Raw genomic sequence first — 23186 nt, 5'->3', positions numbered from 1 at the left:
TGTGCTTTGCAACTATTCCCTATTGAATTTACAAGGCATATTCATAAAGTCACGAGTGACACATCACACAGCCACTAAAGGACCGGTAGGCTACTCATTTCTGCAGTCAGGCCTAAAACTCAAACCCCCACTCTGCAAAATCAACACCAACCTGCATCAGTTCTTAGACAAAAAAAACGTTTTATTTATTTTGTCATATTTTGGTTAAGGTTACAGGTAAAATCATTAAATTCAGTTCATATATTCAGTTCATATCTCATTTCCATATAGTTATGTGTATCGTAGCCTACCTTATCTATAGGAGTAGGATATTCTATTTTATTCAATAATTCAGATTATTAGACATTTTCAAGAAGAGAATTGTAGGTCTAGGCCTAAAAATGTATGGTTTAAACTTGAATTTAAATAATTTACACAAAATGCAAACGGGGCGCATTGGGCGCCGATGACGTGAAACCCCCGCACCTCTCTGATTGAGCGGTGTTGGGTTAAATGCGAGGGGGGGTCGACTTTAGTCTACAGTCGGCTTCATTAGCCTCACAACTCAGAACATTATCTTCGAGCTATGAGTAAAACTATAATACCCAGGATTCCACTGCCGCCTGCCGGAAAAGGAAAACGCATGGATGTATGTGTTTACAATCTTTCTTAACAAGCTTAAGTTCGCAGGTGCTGTTCCTCATGAAACAAGTGTAGGCGATACCGGCGAGAGAAAATAATGACACATGTATTATTCGCTACTACTCATTTAGTACGATATAACACAATGTGTTTGTTTCGTACTTGTAGAACAGGCGGGGAAGCCAAATAATCTGTCGCATCGTCAGGCCACCCACCCACCATATGCAGCAGTGATTTTTAAGAAGTGGGACAAGCGAACAGATGGCGCATCTAGGCTGCGCGCGACAGGGACACCTACAGTGTTGAAACAGTGTTGGATATGAACAAGGGAGCTAGTAAAGGCGTGTTTTATGTAGTCTACATCTTTGCCATTTCTGAGTGGATTGGATAATATTACATCGCAGAATTTCCCACTGCCTTTTGAACCGTTGCTTGAGCCTACTCTACTTTGGCGCGGGTATTTGGAAAACACCGCAGTGACAGGGCCATAGCCACCGGTAGCTATAATCAGAGAGGAAGAGGCGAAGCGAAGCCTTTGCTATAATCTCCTATTTGACGTCTCTCTCAGTTGGTAAACAATGGTTGACAACCGTTATGCCACGGCTTTGGTTATCAGCTGTGTGCTCAGCGTGCTGGCTACGGTGTACCTGTCTGTAGCGGTTGGGACGCAGCACTGGTACCAGTACACCAGTCCCTCGGTGCGCGGCGAGGCCAACATATCCGAACTGCGGTCGCTGCATGATGAATTCATGGACGGGGAATTCGATGAGAAGACCTACAGTGACACGCTCTTCCGTCTCAACGGGACCATAGGCCTCTGGTGGCGCTGCATTCTGGTGCCACCTCTTCCCCATTGGAACAAGGAGTCAGGTATTAACAACATAATCTCCTCCCATAAACTCAGTCAACACGGATTTCCTCAAAAATAATTTGGTGATCCAATCCATGGTTTGTCAGGGCATGATTTATGCTTTTTTTTTCTCTCAATTTCTCCTCTGTTTCAGATCCAAAGATGGTGATGAAGTGTGTTAGCTTCACGTTAACACAGCAGTTTACCCCAAAGTACAAAGAGCCAGGGAACCACAACAGTGGAGAGGACATGCTGCGGACCTGTAAGCCTGTATTCATTTATTTTGCAAATTGCAATGTATTGATCTGTTACCCCACCCAACTTCTGTGATATGCTATGCATGCTCAATGCCTTATGCCAGGGGTAACCAACTCCAGGCCTAGAAAACATTTGCGGTGTGCAGGCTTTTGTTCCAACACAATATGAACACAATTGATTCACCCGGTAGCTCTCCAGGACCAGAGTTGGATCACCCTGTATCTCTCCAGGACCAGAGTTGGATCACCCTGTATCTCTCCAGGACCGGAGTTGGATCACCCTGTATCTCTCCAGGACCGGAGTTGGATCACCCTGTATCTCTCCAGGACCAGAGTTGGATCACCCTGTATCTCTCCAGGACCAGAGTTGGATCACCCTGTATCTCTCCAGGACCGGCGTTGGAACACCCTTTATCTCTCCAGGACCAGATTTTGATCACCCTGTATCTCTCCAGGACCGGCATTGGATCACCCTGTATCTCTCCAGGACCAGAGTTGGATCACCCTTTATCTCTCCAGGACCGGATTTGGATCACCCTGTATCTCTCCAGGACCAGAGTTGGATCACCCTGTATCTCTCCAGGACCAGAGTTGGATCACCATGTCTTATGCCTGTACTTCAGTAATTAATGTCTTATGCCCTCATTGTGTGATATGCATTATGCAATGCATGAATAACTTATACCTGGCATCTGTGATATTCAATAATAGACACAGTATCATTGTATGCACTTGGATGCTCATGCTTTTCTATCTAAATTGTGTGTGAGAGTTTTTACTGCTTGCCTATTGAGTTCTAACTTGGATCCCTATCTGTGTGCAGACTTGTGGAGGTGCCAGTTCCTGCTGCCATTAATCTCCTTAGGTCTGGTGGTGCTGGCAGGCTTGATAGGGTTCTGTGCCTGCCTCTGCCACAGTCTAACCCCCACGCTGGGCATAGGAATGCTCCACCTACTGGCTGGTGAGGGATTTATTAAACATTGTATTGTTCTTATCGTTCTCTTCTTAAGCAATAAGGCCCATGTGGGTGTGGTATATGGCCAATATACCACGGCTAAGGGCTGTTCTTAGATACGGTGCAACGCGGAGCCTTAGCCGTGGTATATTGGGCCATATACCACAAACCCCAGAGGTGCCTTATTGCTATTATAAACTGGTTACCAATGTAATTAGAGCAGTACAAATAAATGTTTTGTCATACCTGTGCTTTACGGTCTGATATACCGCAGCTGTCAGCCAATCAGCATTCAGGGCTTGAACCACCCAGTTTATAATAAGTTGTACCCTTCTTCATTGTTTCCAGAAGGGCATTTCAGTGCTAGGCACCATGGCTATTAACCACAACTCTGTTCTACTATAGTGGAATAGTGAATTTGATAGCTGTCGCATACACTAGTCTAGCGTTTACCAAACTCGGTCCTAGGGACCCCATTGTTGTACACGTTTTGGTTTTTGCCTTTGCACTACACAGCTGATTCAAATAACCGACTCATCATCATCTATTTCAAACAGAAATTTGTTTCCTGTGGCACTAATTCCAAAAAGTTTTGGGACACTGTAAAGTCCATGGAGAATAAGAGCACCTCCTCCCAGCTGCCCACTGCACTGAGGATAGGAAACACTGTCACCACTGATAAATCTACGATTATCAATCATTTCAATAAGCATTTTTCTACGGCTGGCCATGCTTTCCACCTGGCTACCCCTACCCTGGCCAACATCTCAGCACTCCCTGCAGTCTGGACACAATCTGGACCCTCTCTTTCTAAAATTATCAGCTGAAATTGTTGCAACCCCTATTACTAGCCTATTCAACCTCTTTCGTATCGTCTGAGATCCCCAAAGATTGGAAAGCTGCCGCGGTCATCCCTGTCTTCAAAGGGGGAGACACTCTAGACCCAAACTGTTATAGACCTACAGTGGGGGAAAAAAGTATTTGATCCCCTGCTGATTTTGTATGTTTGCCCACCGACAAAGAAATGATCAGTCTATAATTTTAATGGTAAGTTTATTTGAATAGTGAGAGACAGAATAACAACGAAAAAAATCCAGAAAAATGCATGTCAAAAATGTTATAAATTGATTTGCATTTTAATGAGGGAAATAAGTATTTGACCCCCTCTCAATCAGAAAGATTTCTGGCTCACAGGTGTCTTTTATACAGGTAACGAGCTGAGATTAGGAGCACACTCTTAAAGGGAGTGCTCCTAACCGCAACTTGTTACCTGTAAAAAAGACACCTGTCCACAGAAGCAATCAATCAATCAGATTCCAAACTCTCCACCATGGCCAAGACCAAAGAGCTCTCCAAGGATGTCAGGGACAAGATTGTAGACCTACACAAGGCTGGAATGGGCTACAAGACCATCGCCAAGCAGCCTGATGAGAAGGTGACAACATTTGGTGCGATTATTCGCAAATGGAAGAAACACAAAAGAACTGTCAATATCCCTCGGCCTGGGGCTCCATGCAAGATCTCACCTCGTGGAGTTGCAATGATCATGAGAACGGTGAGGAATCAGCCCAGAACTACACGGGAGGATCTTGTCAATGATCTCAAGGCAGCTGGCACCATAGTTACCAAGAAAACAATTGGTAACACACTACGCCGTGAATGACTGAAATCCTGCAGCGCCCGCAAGGTCACCCTGCTCAAGAATACATATACATGCCCGTCTGAAGTTTGCCAATGAACATCTGAATGACTCAGAGGACAACTGGTGAAAGTGTTGTGGTCAGATGAGACCAGAATGGAGCTCTTTGACATCAACTCATCTCACCGTGTTTGGAGGAGGAATGCTGCCTATGACCCCAAGAACACCATCTCCACCGTCAAACATGGAGGTGGAAACATTATGCTTTGGGGGTGTTTTTCTGCTAAGGGGACAGGACAACTTCACCGCATCAAAGGGACGATGGACGGGGCCATGTACCATCAAATCTTGGGTGAGAACCTCCTTCCCTCAGCCAGGGCATTGAAAATGGGTCATGGATGGGTATTCCAGCATGACAATGACCCCAAACACATGGCCAAGGCAACAAAGGAGTGGCTCAAGAAGAAGCACATTAAGGTCCTGGAGTGGCCTAGCCAGTCTCCAGACCTTAATCCCATAGAAAATCTGTGGAGGGAGCTGAAGGTTCGAGTTGCCAAACGTCAGCTTCGAAACCTTAATGACTTGGAGAAGATCTGCAAAGAGGAGTGGGACAAAATCCCTCCTGAGATGTGTGCAAACCTGGTGGCCAACTACAAGAAACGTCTGACCTCTGATTGCCAACACGGGTTTTGCCACCAAGTACTAAGTCATGTTTTGCAGAGGGGTCAAATACTTATTTCCCTCATTAAAATGCAAATCATTTTATAACATTTTTAACATGTGTTTTTCTGGATTTTTTTATTGTTATTCTTTCTCACTGTTCAAATAAACCTACTATTAAAATTATAGACTGATCATTTCTTTGTAAGTGGGCAAACGTACAAAATCAGCAGGGGATCAAATACTTTTTTCCCCCACTGTATATCTATCTTGCCCTGCCTTTCTAAAGTCTTCGAAGCCAAGTTAACAAACAGATCACCGACCATTTCGAATCCCACCGTACCTTCTCCACTATGCAATCTAGTTTCCAAGCTGGTCATGAGTGCACCTCAGCCACGCTCAAAGTCCTAAACAATATCATAACCGCCATCGATAAAAGACAGTACTGTGCTGCCGTCTTCATCGACCTGGCCAAAGCTTTCCACTCTGTCAATCACTGCATTCTTATCGGCAAACTCAATAGCCTTTATTTCTCAAATGACTTCCTCGCCTGGTTCACCAACTACTTCTCAGATAGAGTTCGGTGTGTCAAATCGGAGGGCTTGTTGTCCAGACCTCTGGCAGTCTCTATGGGGGTGCCACAGGGTTCAATTCTTGAGCCGACTCATTTCTCTGTATATATCAATGATGTCGCTCTTGCTGCTTGCTGCTGGTGATTCTCTGAACCACCTCTACGCAGACGACACCATTCTGTATACTTCTGGCCCTTCTTTGGACACTGTGCTAACAAACCTCCAAACGAGCTTCAACGCCATATGTGGACAACGCCAACACTCCTTCCGTGGCCTCCGACTGCTTTTAAATGCTAGTAAAACTAAGTGCATGCTCTTCAACCGATTGCTGCCTGCACCCTCCGGCCCGACTAGCATCACTACTCTGGACGGTTCTGACCTAGAATATGTGGACAACTTCAAATGCCTAGGTGTCTGGTTAGACTGTAAATGCTCCTTCCAGACTCACATCAAGCATCTCCAATCCAAAATTAAATCTAGAATCAGTTTCCTATTTTGCAACAAATCCTCCTTCACACATGCTGCCAAACATATCCTCGTAAAACTGACTATCCTACCGATCCTTGACTTCGGCGATGTCATTTACAAAATAGCCTCCAACACTCTACTCAGCAAACTGGATGTAGTCTATCACAGTGCCATCTGTTTTGTCACCAAAGCCCCATATACTACCCACTACTGCGACCTGTATGATCTCGTTGGCTGGCCCTCACTACATATTCGTCGCCAAACCCACTGGCTCCAGGTCATCTATAAGTCTTTGCTAGGTAAAGCCCCGCCTTATCTCAGCTCACTGGTCACCATAGCACGCGCTCCAGCAGGTATATTTCACTGGTCATCCCCAAAGCCAACACTTCCTTTGGCCGCCTTCCAGTTCTCTGCTGCCAATGACTGGAACGAATTGCAAAAATCACTGAAGCTGGAGTCTTTTATCTCCCTCTCTAACTTTAAGCATCATCTGTCAGAGCAGCTTACCGATCACTGAACCTGTACACAGCCAATCTGTAAATAGCCCACCCAACTACCTCATCCCCATATTATTATTTACCCTCTTGCTCTTTTGCACCCCAGTATCTCTACTTGCACATCATCATCTGCACATCTATCACTCCAGTTTTAATGATAAGTTGTAATTATTTCACCTCTATGGCCTATTTATTGCCTACCTCCCTACTCTTCTACATTTGCACACACTGTACATATATTTTTCTATAGTGTTATTGACTGTACGTTTGTTTATGTGTAACTCTGTGTTGTTTTGGGCGCACTGCTTTGCTTTATCTTGGCCAGGTCGCAGTTGTAAATGAGAACTTGTTCTCAACTGGCCTACCTGGTTAAATAAAAGTGAAAAAACAAACAAATGCAGCTATCCTTGAGATCATGTTTTAAGACTCACCATTGATACAACAGTAGTTGAAGGAAAAAGAAATCCTTGATTTCTTTTAGAAATATACAACAGCATATGCCTGACCCCCCCCCTCTCTTCCTCCTGCTCTCCCTGCAGGGCTGTGTACTCTAGCCACAGTGTGCTGTTACCTGGCAGGGATGGATCTCCTCCACAGGGTCTCTGTGCTGCCAGACAAGGTGGACGGCTCCCTGGGCTGGTCCCTCTACCTGGCCCTCATCTCGTCCCCGCTGCACATGATGGCTGCCGCCCTTCTGGTGTGGGCGGCACGCAGCCACAGTCAGAACTACTACCGCATGACTGCCTACAGGGTAGCATAGAGACCAGGTCTGCTGGTGCCTGACTATCTGTTTTATATAGGCACATTTCCAAATCAAAACCATAACTCCAACCACATGATACTTGTTGATCTTGAAATAACTGAATAGGTATATAGAAAATGCTAATCTTTGCCCTCTGATAGGCTACTGGGATTCTCACCCTATTGTTTTCACACAGTTGCTTAGCCAATCATTTCAGATCTATAAAAGTGCCTAGTGTAGGGATGAGGAGTTGAAATTGGGAAACAGAGTGACCCAGAACAAAATGTACAATTGGTTAGACCAACAAGCATATAATTATTTATAATAGACTTTCCAAACCGTAACCAGCCACAGTCAGAGCTGCTTCAATTCGACTCTCATATGCACTAGCAAGAAATGTTATTGGCCCGTGTTTGGAAAATCAAACCGTTCTGAAAGAAATATGTTTATGGCGATTGAAGTTATGTCCAAACATTTGAGTACAGTACCAGTCAAAAGTTTGGTCACACCGACTCATTCCAGGGTTTTCTTATTCTACATTGTAGAAAAATAGTGAAGAAATCAAAACTATGAAATAACACATATGGAATCATGGAGTAACCCAAAAAATGTTAAACAAATCAAAATATATTTTCTATTTTAGATTCTTCAAAGTAGCCACCCTTTGCCTTGATGACACCTTTGCACACTCTTGGCATTCTCTCAACCAGCTTCACCTGGAATGCTTTTTAAACAGTCTTGAAGGAGTTCCCGCATATGCTGAGCACTTGTTGGCTGCTTTTCCTTCACTCTGCGGTTCAACTCATCCCAAACCATGTCAATTGGGTTGAGGTCAGGTGATTGTGGAAGCCAGGTCATCTGATGCAGCACTCCATCACTCTCCTTCTTGGTCAAATATCCCTTACACAGCCTGGAGGTTGTGTTGGGTCATTATCCTGTTGAAAAACAAATGCTACTCCTACTAAGCGCAAACCAGATGGGATGGCGAATCGCTCCATAATGCTGTGCTTGCCATGCTGGTTAAGTGTGCCTTGAATTCTAAATAAATCACAGACAGTGTCAACAGCAAAGCACCACCACACCTCCTCCTCCATGCTTCACGGTGGGAACCACACATGCGGAGATCATCCGTTGACCTACTCTGCGTCTCACAAAGACATGGCGCTTGGAACCAAAAACATTTGGACTCATCAGACCAAAGGACAGATTTCCACCGGTCTAATGTCCATTGCTCGTGTTTCTTGGCCCAAGCAAGTATTTTCTTCTTATTGGTGTCCTTTAGTAGTGGTTTCTTTGCAGCAATTCAACCATGAAAGCTTGATCCACATGGTCTCCTCTGAACAGTTGATGTGTAGATGTGTCTGTTACTTGAACTCTGTAAAGCATTTATTTGGGCTGCAATTTCTGAGGCTGGTAACTAATGAACTTATCCTCTGGAGCAGAGGTAATTCTGGGTCTTCCATTCCTATGGTGGTCCTCATGAGAGCCAGGTTCATCATAGTGCTTGATGGTTTTTGCGACTGCACTTGAATAAACTTTCAAATTTCTTGACATTTACCGGATTGACTGACCTTCATGTCTTAAAGTAATGATGGACTGTCGTTTCTCTTTGCTTATTTGAACTGTTCTTTCCATAATATGGGCTTGGTCTTTTACCACATAGGGCTATCTTCTGTATACCACCCCTACCTTGTCACAACATAACTGATTGGCTCAAACGCATTAAGAAGGAAAGAAATTCCTGAAATGAACTTTTAAGGCACACCTGTTAATTGAAATGCATTCCAGGTGACTGCCTCATGAAGCTGGTTGAGAGAATGCTAAGAGTGTGTAAAGCTGTCATCAAGGCAAAGGGTGGCTGCTTTGAAGAATATCAAATATATTTTGATTTGTTCAACACTTTTTTGGATACTACATGATTCCATATGTGTTATTTCATAGTTTTGATGTCTTCACTATTATTCTACAATGTAGAAAATAGTAAAAATGAAGGAAAACTCTTGAATGAGTAGGTGTCCAAGGTTTTGACTGGTACTGTATTTCGACCTTAGAAGAACCTGGAGATAGCCAGGACAAATGGAAAAATATAGGCTACAAATATTTCCTTTTTGAGTGACAATCTATAGAAAGTTACATATTGTTTGTTGTGGTTGGATATTTTGTATGTAATTTGTTGATTTTAAGAGATTTGTTTTGTCTTTTATCAGGAGTATTATTTTGATTGATTTGTAAGATTCTGCAGAACTTCTTAGGAATCTATTACCCCCACAATACAGCTTGGTTAATAGTGGACAATGTCACTTTGTTACGAAGGTTCTGTTTTGTACACATGACATTACATTCCATTGTAGACTATTGCTCACTATTGACTAGATGTGGTTACTTTGATTTATGTTGCATTTTACATAGTGTTACTTTTTGTTATTTATGTCTTTTTGGTTTACGTAATTTATTCATTTTTACTATCACCTACAAATGCCACTTCTATGGCACAGGCTTGTATTAATAATAATCAAAGAAATGCAAAGATTAAACTGTGAACTGTCAATACTAATTTATTATGTCAAGAATGTATTTAATGTGGTTGTATGAAAAACGTTAATGATCCTTTTTCTTTGAATACTAGTTATTTTTGGATCATATTTTTAAATGCTTTGCAATGAATGCATTATTCGTAGGCCTGGGTATTTAATCTGATTTTAGTCTACAATGTACAATTAACTGTTCACAAGTGAAGATTAATGTCTGAAAAATACCTTGATCAACCCTTGACCGTCAAGAAGAATAGAGTACTTGGAAACATGTTCATTTAAATTGTGTGTCCATAAGGTCTGCTTGTCTTCATATACATGATATGACAGCAGTCAATGTTTCATGAAAACGTATGCGTTATGAAAGGTGAGACTTATGAAAGAATGTCGACTTAAAGTAGCTGATGAGTCAAGCTTTCTCAAAATGATGTCGATTCTTCTTTTTTTCATCGATATTTAAAACCAATGATTCTAACCATATTATCTGCCTGGCAAATGCAAATCAAACAAATGGTAGCCTACCATCTTTCCTGCCTCAGATGTAGTTCATATGGCAAATTATATGGTATGTATGTGCTTCAGTAAATCTATTGTGAATGTATTTTATTATTCTCCCAAGAGATATCCTGGAGTAGCGAGCAAGTGTGGAAAATGTTGAATTGTGAGCTGATGATGTCATACTAGGTTAGTGTGTGTGCGTGTGTATTGAAGCGTTTATCAGCAAATGCTGTCATTTCAATAAAGGATTTTATTATTAATTTTGGAAGTTCATAACATTTGAACAATGTCTCTCACTTAACATGACAATCTTATTCCTGAGGTGTGTTTTGAATCTACTGTTCATATCAAGAACTTGAAATTAGCTCTGATTTGTATTGTCCATTTAGTCAGTCACTCTCCTGTCCATATTCCATTAGCTTCTGATAGCCTTCGTCCTTCATCTCCTCCTGAATTTCTTCCTCTTTCTTCTGGCGCACTTTTCCTCTTTCCCTGTTCTATTTCACTCTCCAACCAGATGGACGGTATCCCCACACTTCTCTGTCTTGCCAGGGAGAGAGCTATGCCCTTCTCATAGTACGCAAATTCATTAATGAAGAATGGATAGAGAGGCTCAGTCCCTTGGTACTTTCGTGTCTCTCCGGAAGAAATCTGGAACAAAGGGTCAAGTTAAACAATTTAATGGCAATGCTACCGAATTCTATTTGTTTGTATGTAAACTTCTGACCCACTGGGAATGTGATGAAAGAAATTAAAGCTGAAATAAATCTTTCTCTACTATTATTCTGACATTTCACCTTCTTAAAATAAAGTGGGGATCCTAACTGACCTAAGACAGGGAATTTTTACTAGGATTAAATGTCAGGAATTGTGAAAAAAATTTGGTTAAGGTTTATGTAAACTTCCGACTTCAACTGTAGCTCCAACAGTGCAGTAATACCTAACAATACAAAACAATACACACACAAATCCCCCCCCCCAAAAAAAAATAAAAAGAAAGAAATTAAGAAATATCAGAACGGGCTATCACAACATCGACATACAGAGAGATGTCACCAGACCACTAAGCTATTTGACCACCATTGCAGTAAAGAAGGCCACCTCCTTATTTACTCACCAAAGCCATCCTTGCCTACAGACTCGAGAGAATACTCTTCATTGAGGGAAGGTCAAAGTGAATGAACCTCACAGGTATGTAAGGCATTTTTCCCCTGTGAACCCCCCCCCCCTCTCAATGTGTCAATCCAACAGAAATCACCTCAATTTAACAACAATGTGGGTGAGATCATAGGAATCTCAGATCTTATTTCTACTGTGATTGTGTGTATCATCAAAATATATCTGGTTAAAAGCACAATGAAGGCTACTATCCAAATGGTTGGAGACAGAGTTAAGGGCCAACCTCATGTTCTACCCTACTGAGTTAAAATATCAAAAGTTGTACTATCCCTCGTCACCTTTCCTTCATCCATATTGATATTTAAGAATATTTACTTATGTAAAGACAAATATATGGCAAAGGAAGAGTGTTCACTTTCCAGTCTTTTCGATCCTCTGAAGCAGCAGGTAGTCAGCAGTTTGTTACCGTCAAAAACAACGTCCTTGGAGACCAATTCTGATGTAATCATTTTGCGAGGACTGTGCGAACGCTTATGACGTGAAATAGAACTAGAACTGCCCGCGTTGTCTTTTCTTCGTGACGGCTACGAGGTAAAATAGAGCCAAGCAACCAGCATAGCAATGAACACTTTGGCTCAAAATGGGTAGAATTGTAGGAAATGATGTAGGAAATGATGTTTTGCTGCGAGGTTGGGGGCCCGCCAACCAAATTTTGCATTGGGGCCCCAAAAGGCTAGGCTCTGATTCATCCTGCTTCTCTCCCTCTTAGTGGCCCTGTGACAGACAAAATCCCCTATGCAGTCCCAGGAGCTGAGTTCCCTGCTAAGTCCTAAAGGCAGTCCAGAGGCAATGGACCTGGTGTTTGACCTCCACAACACTACCGCTAACATGGGCCTGTGCCTCATCGCCTACTCGGACTGATCCTAACAGATACTCAAAGAGGAGATGGAGTCAAATTGTTTGAAATACATTTTCTCATTGGAGTAGATCTGCGCTGATTGAAAAGACGGGATAGTTATATCCTATTCTTAAATAGGAACAAATCATTTTAACTGTTTTTAGATGGACGTTGCTACTGTAGCTACTGTACTTATTTACCTCAGCCTGCCTAGTCAGCTAGCCAGCTAGCTAGCCAGACAGATTTGTTTAGCTAACATTAGCTAGCTAACGTACGTACAGTAACTGTTATTTTAGCTTCCTGTTTGTATGTTGCTTACACTTCAATGGCATCCCTCAAGGAGATTTTTTAAAATCTTTCCATCCAGGCAAAGTACTATGAAGGCACCACTGATCTCGACAAGAGGCACAACATTCAGAGAAATTCACAATTCAGGGTAATGTTAACTTTTATTATGAACTGGGTGGTTAGAGCCCTGAATGCTGACTGGCTGACAGCTGTGGTATATCAGATGGGTATGACAAAACATTTATTTTTACTGCTCTAATTACGTTGATAACCAGTTTATAATAGCAATAAAGCACCTCAGGGGTTTGTGGTATATGGCCAATATACCATGGCTAAGGGCTGTGTCCAGGCACTCTGCGATGCGTCGTGCGTAAGAACAGCCCTTAGCCGTGGTATATTGCCGTATTGCTTAATTAGAAAAGTGGACGGATTTAGCTACGTATGTACAACAATTTTTCAAAAACCGTTTTACATCTAGCTAGTTGGTCATCTACATGTTTCTAGCTATACATATAGTTCAGTGGAGGCTGCTGAGGGGAGGACAGCTAATAATAATGGCTGGAATGGAGTAAATGGAGTGGTATCAACACGTGGTTTCCATGTTGATACCACTCCATTGACTCCATTCCAGCCATTATTATGAGCATTCCTCCCATCAGCAGCCTCCACTGGTATAGTTATATGTCTATCATATTGAGGAATCTAGCTATAAGTTAAACCTAATCAATCAAATGGATAGGTGTAAGCAATTATTGTAATTCCAAATGCCCTTAACAGTCTGATGGCCTTGAGATAGAAGCTGTTTTTCAGTCTCTCGGTTCCAGCTTTAATGCACCTGTACTGACCTCGCCTTCTGGATGACAGCGGGGTGAACAGGCAGTGGCTCGGGTGGTTGCTGTACTTGATGATCTTTTTGGCCTTCCTGTGACATCGGGTGGTGTAGGTGTCCTGGAGGGCAGCTGCCGTACCAGGCGGTGATACAGCCCGACAGGATGCTCTCAACAAGCCGAATTTTTTCAACCTCCTGAAGTTGAAGAGGCGCTGCTGCGCCTTCTTCACCACGCTGTCTGTGTGGGTGGACCATTTCAGTTTGTCCGTGATGTGTACGCCGAGCAACTTAAAAATCTCCACCCTCTCCACTACTGTCCCGTCAATGTAGATAGGGGGCTGCTCCCTCTGCTGTTTCCTGAAGTCCACGATCATCTCTTTTGTTTTGTTGACATTGAGTGCGAGGTTATTTTCCTGACACCACACTGCGAGGGCCCTCACCTCCTCCCTGTAGGCCATCTCGTTGTTGTTGGTAATCAAGCCTACCACTGTAGTGTCGTCTGCAAACTTGATGATTGAGTTGGATGCGTGCATGGCCACGCAGTCATGGGTGAACAGGGAGTACAGGAGAGGGCTGAGAACGCACCCTTGTGGGGACCCAGTGTTGAGGATCAGCGGGGTGGAGATGTTGTTACCTACCCTCACCACCTGGGGGCGGCCCGTCAGGAAGTCCAGGACCCAGTTGCACAGGGCGGGGTCGAGACCCAGGGTCTCGAGCTTAATGACGGGTTTGGAGGGTACTATGGTCTTAAATGGTGAGCTGTAATCGATGAACAGCATTCTAACATAGGTATTCCTCTTGTCCAGATGGGTTAGGGCAGTGTGCAGTGTGATGGCGATTGCGTCGTCTGTGGACCTATTGGGTCGGTAAGCAAATTGGAGTGGGTCTAGAGTGTCAGGTTGGGTGGAGGGGATATGGTCCTTGACTAGTCTCTCAAAGCACTTCATGATGACGGAAGTGAGTGCTACAGGGCGGTAGTCATTTAGCTCAGTTACCTTAGCTTTCTTGGGAACAGGAACAATGGTGGCCCTCTTGAAACATGTAGGGACAGCAGACTGGGATATGGATTGATTGAATATGTCTGTAAACACACCAGCCAGCTGGTCTGCGCATGCTCTGAGAACGCGGCCGGGGATGCCGTCTGGGCCGGCAGCCTTGCGAGGGTCAACACGTTTAAATGTTTTACTCACGTTGGCTGCAGTGAAGGAGAGCCCGCAGGTTTTGGTAGCGGGCCGTGTTAGTGGCACTGTATTGTCCTCAAATCGAGCAAAAAAGTTGTTGAGTCTGTATGGGAGCAAGGCATCGTGATCCGCGACGGGGCTGGTTTTTCTTTTGTAGTCACTGATTGACTGTAGACCCTGCCACATACCTCTCGTGTCTGAGCTGTTGAATTGCGACTCCACTTTGTCTCTATACTGACGCTTAGCTTGTTTGATTGCCTTGCGGAGGGAATAGCTACACTGTTTGTATTCGGTCATGTTTCCGGGAACCTTGTCCTGATTAAAAGCAGTGGTTCGCGCGTTCAGTTTTGCGTGAATGCTGCCATCAATCCACGGTTTCTGGTTGGGGAAGGTTTTAATAGACGCTGTTGGTACGACATCACCGATGCACTTATTACCCTCTTATGGCTAGGGGGCAGTATTTTCACGGCTGGATAAAAAACGTACCCGATTTAATCTGATTATTAGTCCTGCCCAGAAACTAGAATATGCATATAATTATTAGCTTTGGAGAGAAAACACTCCAAAGTTTCTGAAACTGTTTGAATGGTGTCTGTGAGTATAACAGAACTCGTATGGCAGGCAAAAACCTGAGATGCTTCTGTTCAGGAAGTACCCTGTCTGAACATTTCTTGCCCTTCTTTATTATCTCTATCCATTACAAAGGATCTCTGCTCTTACGTGACACTTCGCACGTCTCTAATGGAGTCTCAGAGCCCGGGAAAAACAGGAATGACGTAATTCAAAGCCCTGGCTGAAGCACACGAGAGCAAAAGCTGAGTGGTCACTCAATGGACTAAGCCTTACGCTCGCGACCCGCCCCGCCCCGCCCCGCCCCCGGCTTTCGGTTTTTCCCTCAGTATACAGACAGGCAGATTCCCGGTCGGAATATTATCGCTTCTCTACGAGATAAATTGCATAAAAATTGGTTTTAAACAGCGGTTGACATGCTTCGAAGTACGGTAATGGAATATTTAGAAAGTTTTTGTCATATTTTGCGTCATTGTCGTGGCCGAGATTTAGCGTTGGGATAGTGTCTAGAACGCACGAACAAAACGTCTTGATGGAACATAACGATGGATTATTTGGGACCAAACCTACATTTGTTATTGAAGTAGAAGTCCTGGCAGTGTATTCTGACGAAGAACAAGCAAGGTAAGAACATTTTTCTTATAGGAAATGTGATTTTGGTGAAGGCTAAACTTGCAGGGTGTCTAAATAGCTAGCCCTGTAATGCCGGGCTATGTACTTAGATTATTGCAAAATGTGCTTCATCCGAAAAGCTATTTTAAAATCGGACATATCGAGTGCATAGAGGAGTTCTGTATCTATAATTCTTAAAATAATTGTTATGCTTTTTGTGAACGTTTATCGTGAGTAATTTAGTAAAATCACCGGAAGTGTTCGGTGGGAATGCTAGTTCTGAACGTCACATGCTAATGTAAAAAGCTGGTTTTTGATATAAATATGAACTTGATTGAACAGACATGCATGTATTGTATAACATAATGTCCTAGGTGTGTCATCTGATGAAAATCATAAAAGGTTAGTGCTGCATTTAGCTATGGTTTGGGTTTATGTGACATGATATGCTAGCTTGAAAAATGGGTGTCTGATTATTTCTGGCTGGGTACTCTGCTGACATAATCTAATGTTTTGCTTTTGCTGTAAAGCCTTTTTGAAATCGGACAGTGTGGTTAGATAAAGGGGAGTCTTGTCTTTAAATAGCTGTAAAATAGTCATATGTTTGAAAAGTGTAAGTTTTCGGATTTAGAGGAGTTTGAATTTCGCGCCCCGCCCATCATTGGATATTGGAGCAGACGTTCCGCTAGCGGAACGTGTAGATGTAAGAGGTTTTAATGAACTCGCACACCGAGTCAGCGTACTCGTCAATGTTGTTGTTCGCAGAAATGCGGAACATATCCCAGTCCACGTGATCGAAGCAATCTTGAAGCGTGGAATCCAATTGGTCGGACCAGCGTTGAACAGACCTGAGGGCGGGTGCTTCCTGTTTTAGTTTCTGTCTATAGGCTGGGAGCAACAAAATGGAGTCGTGGTCATCTTTTCCAAAGGGAGGGCAGGGGAGGGCCTTATATGCGTCGCGGAAGTTAGAATAACAGTGGTCTAGGGTTTTACCTACCCTGGTAGCACAGCCGATATGCTGATAGAATTTGGGGATCCTTGTTTTCAGATTAGCCTTGTTAAAATCCCCGGCTACAATAAATGCAGCGTCAGGATATGTGGTTTCCAGTTTACATAGAGTCCAACGAAGTTCTTTCAGGGCCGTCGATGTGTCTGCTTGGGGGGGGGGGATATACACGGCTGTGATTATAATCAAATAGAATTCTCTTGGTAGATAATGCGGTCGGCATTTGATAGTGAGGAATTCTAAGTCAGGTGAACAAAATGACTTGAGTTCCTGTATGTTGTTGTGAAACTAACCTAAACGAATTTGTCTCCGAGTGTCTGTTGGAAAGCAGACTGAACCAGATTTTCCTCTAGGATATTTCCTGTACTTAGCTCTATTCCATTTATTTTTATCCTAAAAAACTCCCTAGTCCTTGCCCATAACAAGCATACCCATAACATGATGCAGCCACCCCCATACTTGAAAATATGGAGAGTGGTACTCAGTAATGTGCTGTGTTGGATTTGCATTTTGTATTCAGGACATAATGTTAATTTATTTGCCACATTGTTTGTAGTTTTACTTTAGTGCCTTGTTGCAAACAGGATGCATGTTTTGGAATATTTGTATTATGTATAGGCTTTCTTATTTTCGCTCTGTCATTTAGGTTAGTATTGTGGAGTAACCACAATGTTGTTGATCCATCCTCGGTTGATCCATCCTCGGTTGACTCCTATCACAGCCATTAAACTCTGTAACTATGTTAAAGTCACCATTTGCCTCATGGTGAAATCCCTGAGTTGTTTCCTTCCTCTCTGCCTACTGAGTTAGGAAGGATGCCTATATCTTTGTTGTTACTGGGTGTTTTCATACACCATCCAAAGTGTAATTAAGAACTTCACCATGCTTAAAGGGATATATTCAATATCAGATTTGTTTTTACCCATCTACCAATAGGTGCCCTTTGCGAGGCATTGTAAAAAAACTCCCTGGTCTTTGTGGTTGAATCTGTATTTGAACAGAGATGAGGTAGTCATTCAAAAAATATTTTAAACAATATTATTGCACATGAAGTGTGTCAATGCAACTTATCATGGGAGTGTCCGGTATGCCAGTGGGACTTGCTCGAGCCATTCGGGAGAGGCGGAATACTGCTTGTTGTTTCAGCACATACGTGTGGGGGTGGGGCGTGAGAGGAGCAGGGGCCGGTGTGTCTGAAAGAAAGAGAGAGAGAAAGTAAGTTAGACAAACTCATGCAAGTTAGACAAACGTATTGCTGTGACAGGTTATCTATCATCTCATCTGGTAGTGTGTCTGTATTGTCTGCATCAAATCAATGTAAAGAAGCTAGCTAGCTACACTAGCCAGCTAGCTAGCAAGGCTATTGAGGCTATTTTGCTGCGCTCCCCACATTCTTGTCTACAACATCTCCATTCATATTAACCTCTCTTGGGTCGGGGGCAGTATTTTCACGTCCGGATAAAAAACGTACCCGATTTAATCTGGTTATTACTCCTGCCCAGAAACTAGAATATGCATATAATTGTTTGATTTGGATAGAAAACACCCTAAAGTTTCTAAAACTGTTTGAATGGTGTCTGTGAGTATAACAGAACTCATATGGCAGGCCAAAACCTGAGAAGATTCTATAGAGGAAGCGCCCTCTCTGACCATTTCTTGGCCTTCTATAGCCTCTTTATCGAAAACAGAGGATCTCTGCTGTAACGTGACATTTTCTAAGGCTCCCATAGGCTCTCAGAAGGCGCCAGAACGGGGAATGATGACTCTGCAGTCCCTGGCTGAAAAACAGTAGGGGTTTTGGATAGTGGTCGATCTGAGAACAATGACACGGGTGCGCGCGTGCATGTGAAGACACCATTTTCTTCTTTCAGTCTTTGAACGAAAACGTCTCCCAGTCGGAATATTATCGCTATTTTAACCTCTTATGGCTAGGGGGCAGTATTTTCACGGCTGGATAAAAAACGTACTCGATTTAATCTGATTATTAGTCCTGCCCAGAAACTAGAATATGCATATAATTATTAGCTTTGGAGAGAAAACACTCCAAAGTTTCTGAAACTGTTTGAATGGTGTCTGTGAGTATAACAGAACTCCTATGGCAGGCAAAAACCTGAGATGCTTCTGTTCAGGAAGTACCCTGTCTGAACATTTCTTGCCCTTCTTTATTATCTCTATCCATTACAAAGGATCTCTGCTCTTACGTGACACTTCGCACGTCTCTAATGGAGTCTCAGAGCCCGGAAAAAACAGGAATGACGTAATTCAAAGCCCTGGCTGAAGCACACAAGAGCAAAAGCTAAGTGGTCACTCAATTGACTAAGCCTTACGCTCGCGACCCGCCCCGCCCCCGGCTTTCAGTTTTTCCCTCAGTATACAGACAGGCAGATTCCCGGTCGGAATATTAAACCTTTTCTACGAGATAAATTGCATAAAAATTGGTTTTAAACAGCGGTTGACATGCTTCGAAGTACGGTAATGGAATATTTAGAATTTTTTTGTCATATTCTGCGTCATGCTCGTGGCCGAGATTTAGCGTTGGGATAGTGTCTAGAACGCACGAACAAAACGTCTTGATGGAACATAACGATGGATTATTTGGGACCAAACCTACATTTGTTATTGAAGTAGAAGTCCTGGCAGTGTATTCTGACGAAGAACAAGCAAGGTAAGAACATTTTTCTTATAGGAAATGTGATTTTGGTGAAGGCTAAACTTGCAGGGTGTCTAAATAGCTAGCCCTGTAATGCCGGGCTATGTACTTAGATTATTGCAAAATGTGCTTCATCCGAAAAGCTATTTTAAAATCGGACATATCGAGTGCATAGAGGAGTTCTGTATCTATAATTCTTAAAATAATTGTTATGCTTTTTGTGAACGTTTATCGTGAGTAATTTAGTAAAATCACCGGAAGTGTTCGGTGGGAATGCTAGTTCTGAACGTCACATGCTAATGTAAAAAGCTGGTTTTTGATATAAATATGAACTTGATTGAACAGACATGCATGTATTGTATAACCTGTTACATCTAGGGGGCAGTAATTTCACGGCTGGATAAAAAACGTACCCGATTTAATCTGATTATTAGTCCTGCCCAGAAACTGGAATATGCATATAATTATTAGCTTTGGAGAGAAAACACTCCAAAGTTTCTGAAACTGTTTGAATGGTGTCTGTGAGTATAACAGAACTCCTATGGCAGGCAAAAACCTGAGATGCTTCTGTTCAGGAAGTACCCTGTCTGAACATTTCTTGCCCTTCTTTATTATCTCTGTCGTTTACAAAGGATCTCTGCTCTTACGTGACACTTCTCACGTCAACAATGGAGTCTCACAGCCCGGGAAAAACAGGAATGATGTCATTCAAAGCCCTGGCTGAAGCACACGAGAGCAAATGCTGAGTGGTCAGTCAATGGACTAAGCCTTAGGCGCGTGACACGCCCCGCCCCCGGCTTTCGGTTTTTTCCTCAGTTTACAGACAGGCAGATTCCCGGTCGGAATATTATCGCTTCTCTACGAGATAAATTGCATAAATATTGGTTTTAAACAGCGGTTGACATGCTTCGAAGTACGGTAATGGAATATTTCGAAATTTTTTGTCATATTTTGCGTCATGCTCGTGGCCGAGATTTAGCGTTGGGATAGTGTCTAGAACGCACGAACAAAACGTCGCTGTTTGGATATAACGATGGATTATTTGGGACCAAACCTACATTTGTTATTGAAGTAGAAGTCCTGGCAGTGTATTCTGATGAAGAACAAGCAAGGTAAGAACATTTTTCTTATAGGAAATGTGATTTTGGTGAAGGCTACACTGGGTGGGTGTCTAAATAGCTAGCCCTGTAACGCCGGGCTATGTACTTACATTATTGCAAAATGTGCTTCATCCGAAAAGCTATTTTAAAATCGGACATATCGAGTGCATAGAGGAGTTCTGTATCTATAATTCTTAAAATAATTGTTATGCTTTTTGTGAACGTTTATCGTGAGTAATTTAGTAAAATCACCGGAAGTGTTCGGTGGGAATGCTAGTTCTGAACGTCACATGCTAATGTAAAAAGCTGGTTTTTGATATAAATATGAACTTGATTGAACAGACATGCATGTATTGTATAACACAATGTCCTAGGTGTGTCATCTGATGAAGATCATCAAAGGTTAGTGCTGCATTTAGATATGGTTTGGGTTTATGTGACATGATATGCTAGCTTGAAAAATGGCTGTGTGATTATTCCTGGCTGGGTACTCTGCTGACATAATCTAATGTTTTGCTTTCGCTGTAAAGCCTTTTTGAAATCGGACAGTTTGGTTAGATAAAGGAGAGTCTTGTCTTTAAATAGCTGTAACATAGTCATATGTTTGAAAAGTGTAAGTTTTCGGATTTAGAGGAGTTTGAATTTCGCGCCCCGCCCATCATTGGATATTGGAGCAGACGTTCCGCTAGCGGAACGTGTAGATGTAAGAGGTTTTAACATAATGTCCTAGGTGTGTCATCTGATGAAGATCATAAAAGGTTAGTGCTGCATTTAGCTATGGTTTGGGTTTATGTGACATGATATGCTAGCTTGAAAAATGGGTGTCTGATTATTTCTGGCTGGGTACTCTGCTGACATAATCTAATGTTTTGCTTTTGCTGTAAAGCCTTTTTGAAATCGGACAGTGTGGTTAGATAAAGGAGAGTCTTGTCTTTAAATAGCTGTAAAATAGTCATATGTTTGAAAAGTGTAAGTTTTCGGATTTAGAGGAGTTTGAATTTCGCGCCCCGCCCATCATTGGATATTGGAGCAGACGTTCCGCTAGCGGAACGTGTAGATGTAAGAGGTTTTAAGAGAAAAATCGCATAAAAATTGATTTTAAACAGCGTTTGACATGCTTCGAAGTACGGTAATGGAATATTTTTAAATTTTTTGTCACGACATGCGTCCGCGTGTCACCATTCGGATAGGGACCTGAACGCACGGACAAAACAGAGGATATTTGAACATAACTATGGATTATTTTGAACCAAAACAACATTTGTGGTTGAAGTAGAAGTCCTGGGAGTGCATTCTGACAAAGAACAGCAAAGGTAATCCAATTTTTCTTATAGTAATTCTGAGTTTAGTGAACGCCAAACTTGGTGGGTGTCAAATTAGCTAGCCCGTGATGGCGAGCTATCTATTCAGAATATTGCAAAATGTGCTTTTGCCGAAAAGCTATTTTAAAATCTGACACCGCGATTGCATAAAGGAGTTCTGTATGTATAATTCTTAAAATAATTGTTATGTTTTTTGTGAACGTTTATCGTGAGTAATTTAGTAAATTCACCGGAAGTTTTCGGTATGTTTGCTAGTTCTGAACGTCACATGCTAATGTAAAAAGCTGGTTTTGATATAAATATGAACTTGATTGAACAAAACATGCATGTATTGTATAACATAATGTCCTGAGAGTGTCATCTGATGAAGATCATCAAAGGTTAGTGCTGCATTTAGCTGTGGTTTTGTTTTTTGTGACATTATATGCTAGCTTGAAAAATGGGTGTGTGATTATTTCTGGCTGGGTACTCTCCTGACATAATCTAATGTTTTGCTTTCGTTGTAAAGCCTTTTTGAAATAGGACAATGTGGTTAGATTAACGAGAGTCTTGTCTTTAAAATGGTGTAAAATAGTCATATGTTTGAGAAATTGAAGTAATAGCATTTTTAAGGTTTTTGAATTTCGCGCCACTCGATTCCACTGGCTGTTGACTAGGTGGGACGATTTCGTCCCACATACCCGAGAGAGGTTAAACAACAGCCTACCTGTTTGTTGATCATTGTAGCCTACTCCTTCTCATTTAGCTAACTTAATTCCGTAATTGTAATTCAATTTTGCATTGATTAGAAATCTCCCACTTCACTTGCAACACATGGAGCCTCTGATGGTACCGATGTCAGATCTTAACATGATCACTCTATTGATGGCGTGACATGCATACTCTTACTGTTGCCTATCACTGATTAGCTAATTTTCCTGTCCAAAGGTCTTCACAAGTTCAGGCCGATGTTGTCTATGTATGATTAACCCATGTGTGTGTCCAGCAGCCTTCACAAGATCAGACATGGCCCAGACCAGACACGTCTTGTTGGTTTACCTTGCCTCATCCACACAGATTCTGCTTACGTTCTGTTTTTTACATGTCCAATGGTCTATTCGATGTTGACCCAGCTTTGTACAATCACATTCAGCCTTCATTCTGAAGGTTCAGCCTTCATTCTGTTTACACATGTCTAATATTTAAACTTATATCGATTGTTCTTTCTACTTCAAAGAGAACAGTATAGGTACTGAGAATCACCAGATGACTGGAAAATCCTCCAACACCCTCTCCCTGGTGGTCTAGTGGTTAGGATTCGTCGCTCTCAGCGCTGCGTCCA

At 42.4% G+C, this 23186-nt stretch overlaps 1 protein-coding gene and 1 long non-coding RNA gene across 2 annotated transcripts; one reads left to right on the top strand and one right to left on the bottom strand.

The window, feature by feature from the left end:
- The first annotated feature begins 531 nt into the window (after positions 1-531).
- cldnd1a (claudin domain containing 1a) lies at positions 532-7814 on the top strand. Its single transcript, XM_029759724.1, has 4 exons — positions 532-1491; positions 1626-1733; positions 2552-2689; positions 7059-7814. Exons 1-4 carry the CDS (start codon positions 1200-1202, stop codon positions 7277-7279), a joined length of 759 nt encoding a protein of 252 aa, XP_029615584.1. The 5' UTR covers positions 532-1199; the 3' UTR covers positions 7280-7814.
- A 2433-nt stretch (positions 7815-10247) lies between these two features.
- Positions 10248-22793, bottom strand: LOC115198055 (uncharacterized). Its single transcript, XR_003879163.1, has 2 exons — positions 22572-22793; positions 10248-10941 (listed from the first exon to the last, which is right to left on the bottom strand). It is a non-coding gene; the product is annotated as an uncharacterized LOC115198055 (long non-coding RNA).
- Positions 22794-23186: the final 393 nt, after the last annotated feature.

Source organism: Salmo trutta, chromosome 8, assembly GCF_901001165.1.
Source record: "Salmo trutta chromosome 8, fSalTru1.1, whole genome shotgun sequence".
Taxonomy (NCBI): domain Eukaryota; kingdom Metazoa; phylum Chordata; class Actinopteri; order Salmoniformes; family Salmonidae; genus Salmo; species Salmo trutta.
The sequence above is the reverse complement of the archived record's forward strand: the minus strand, read 5'-3'. Positions and strand labels throughout refer to the sequence as shown.

Bases quoted from the DNA above. Each gene is read 5' to 3' on its own strand.
- cldnd1a (XM_029759724.1), top strand. From the start codon at position 1,200: ATGGTTGACAACCGTTATGCCACGGCTTTGGTTATCAGCTGTGTGCTC. The intron at 1,492-1,625 runs GTATTAACAACA...CCTCTGTTTCAG, and splicing joins CCATTGGAACAAGGAGTCAG to ATCCAAAGATGGTGATGAAG. The intron at 2,690-7,058 runs GTGAGGGATTTA...CTCTCCCTGCAG, and splicing joins AATGCTCCACCTACTGGCTG to GGCTGTGTACTCTAGCCACA.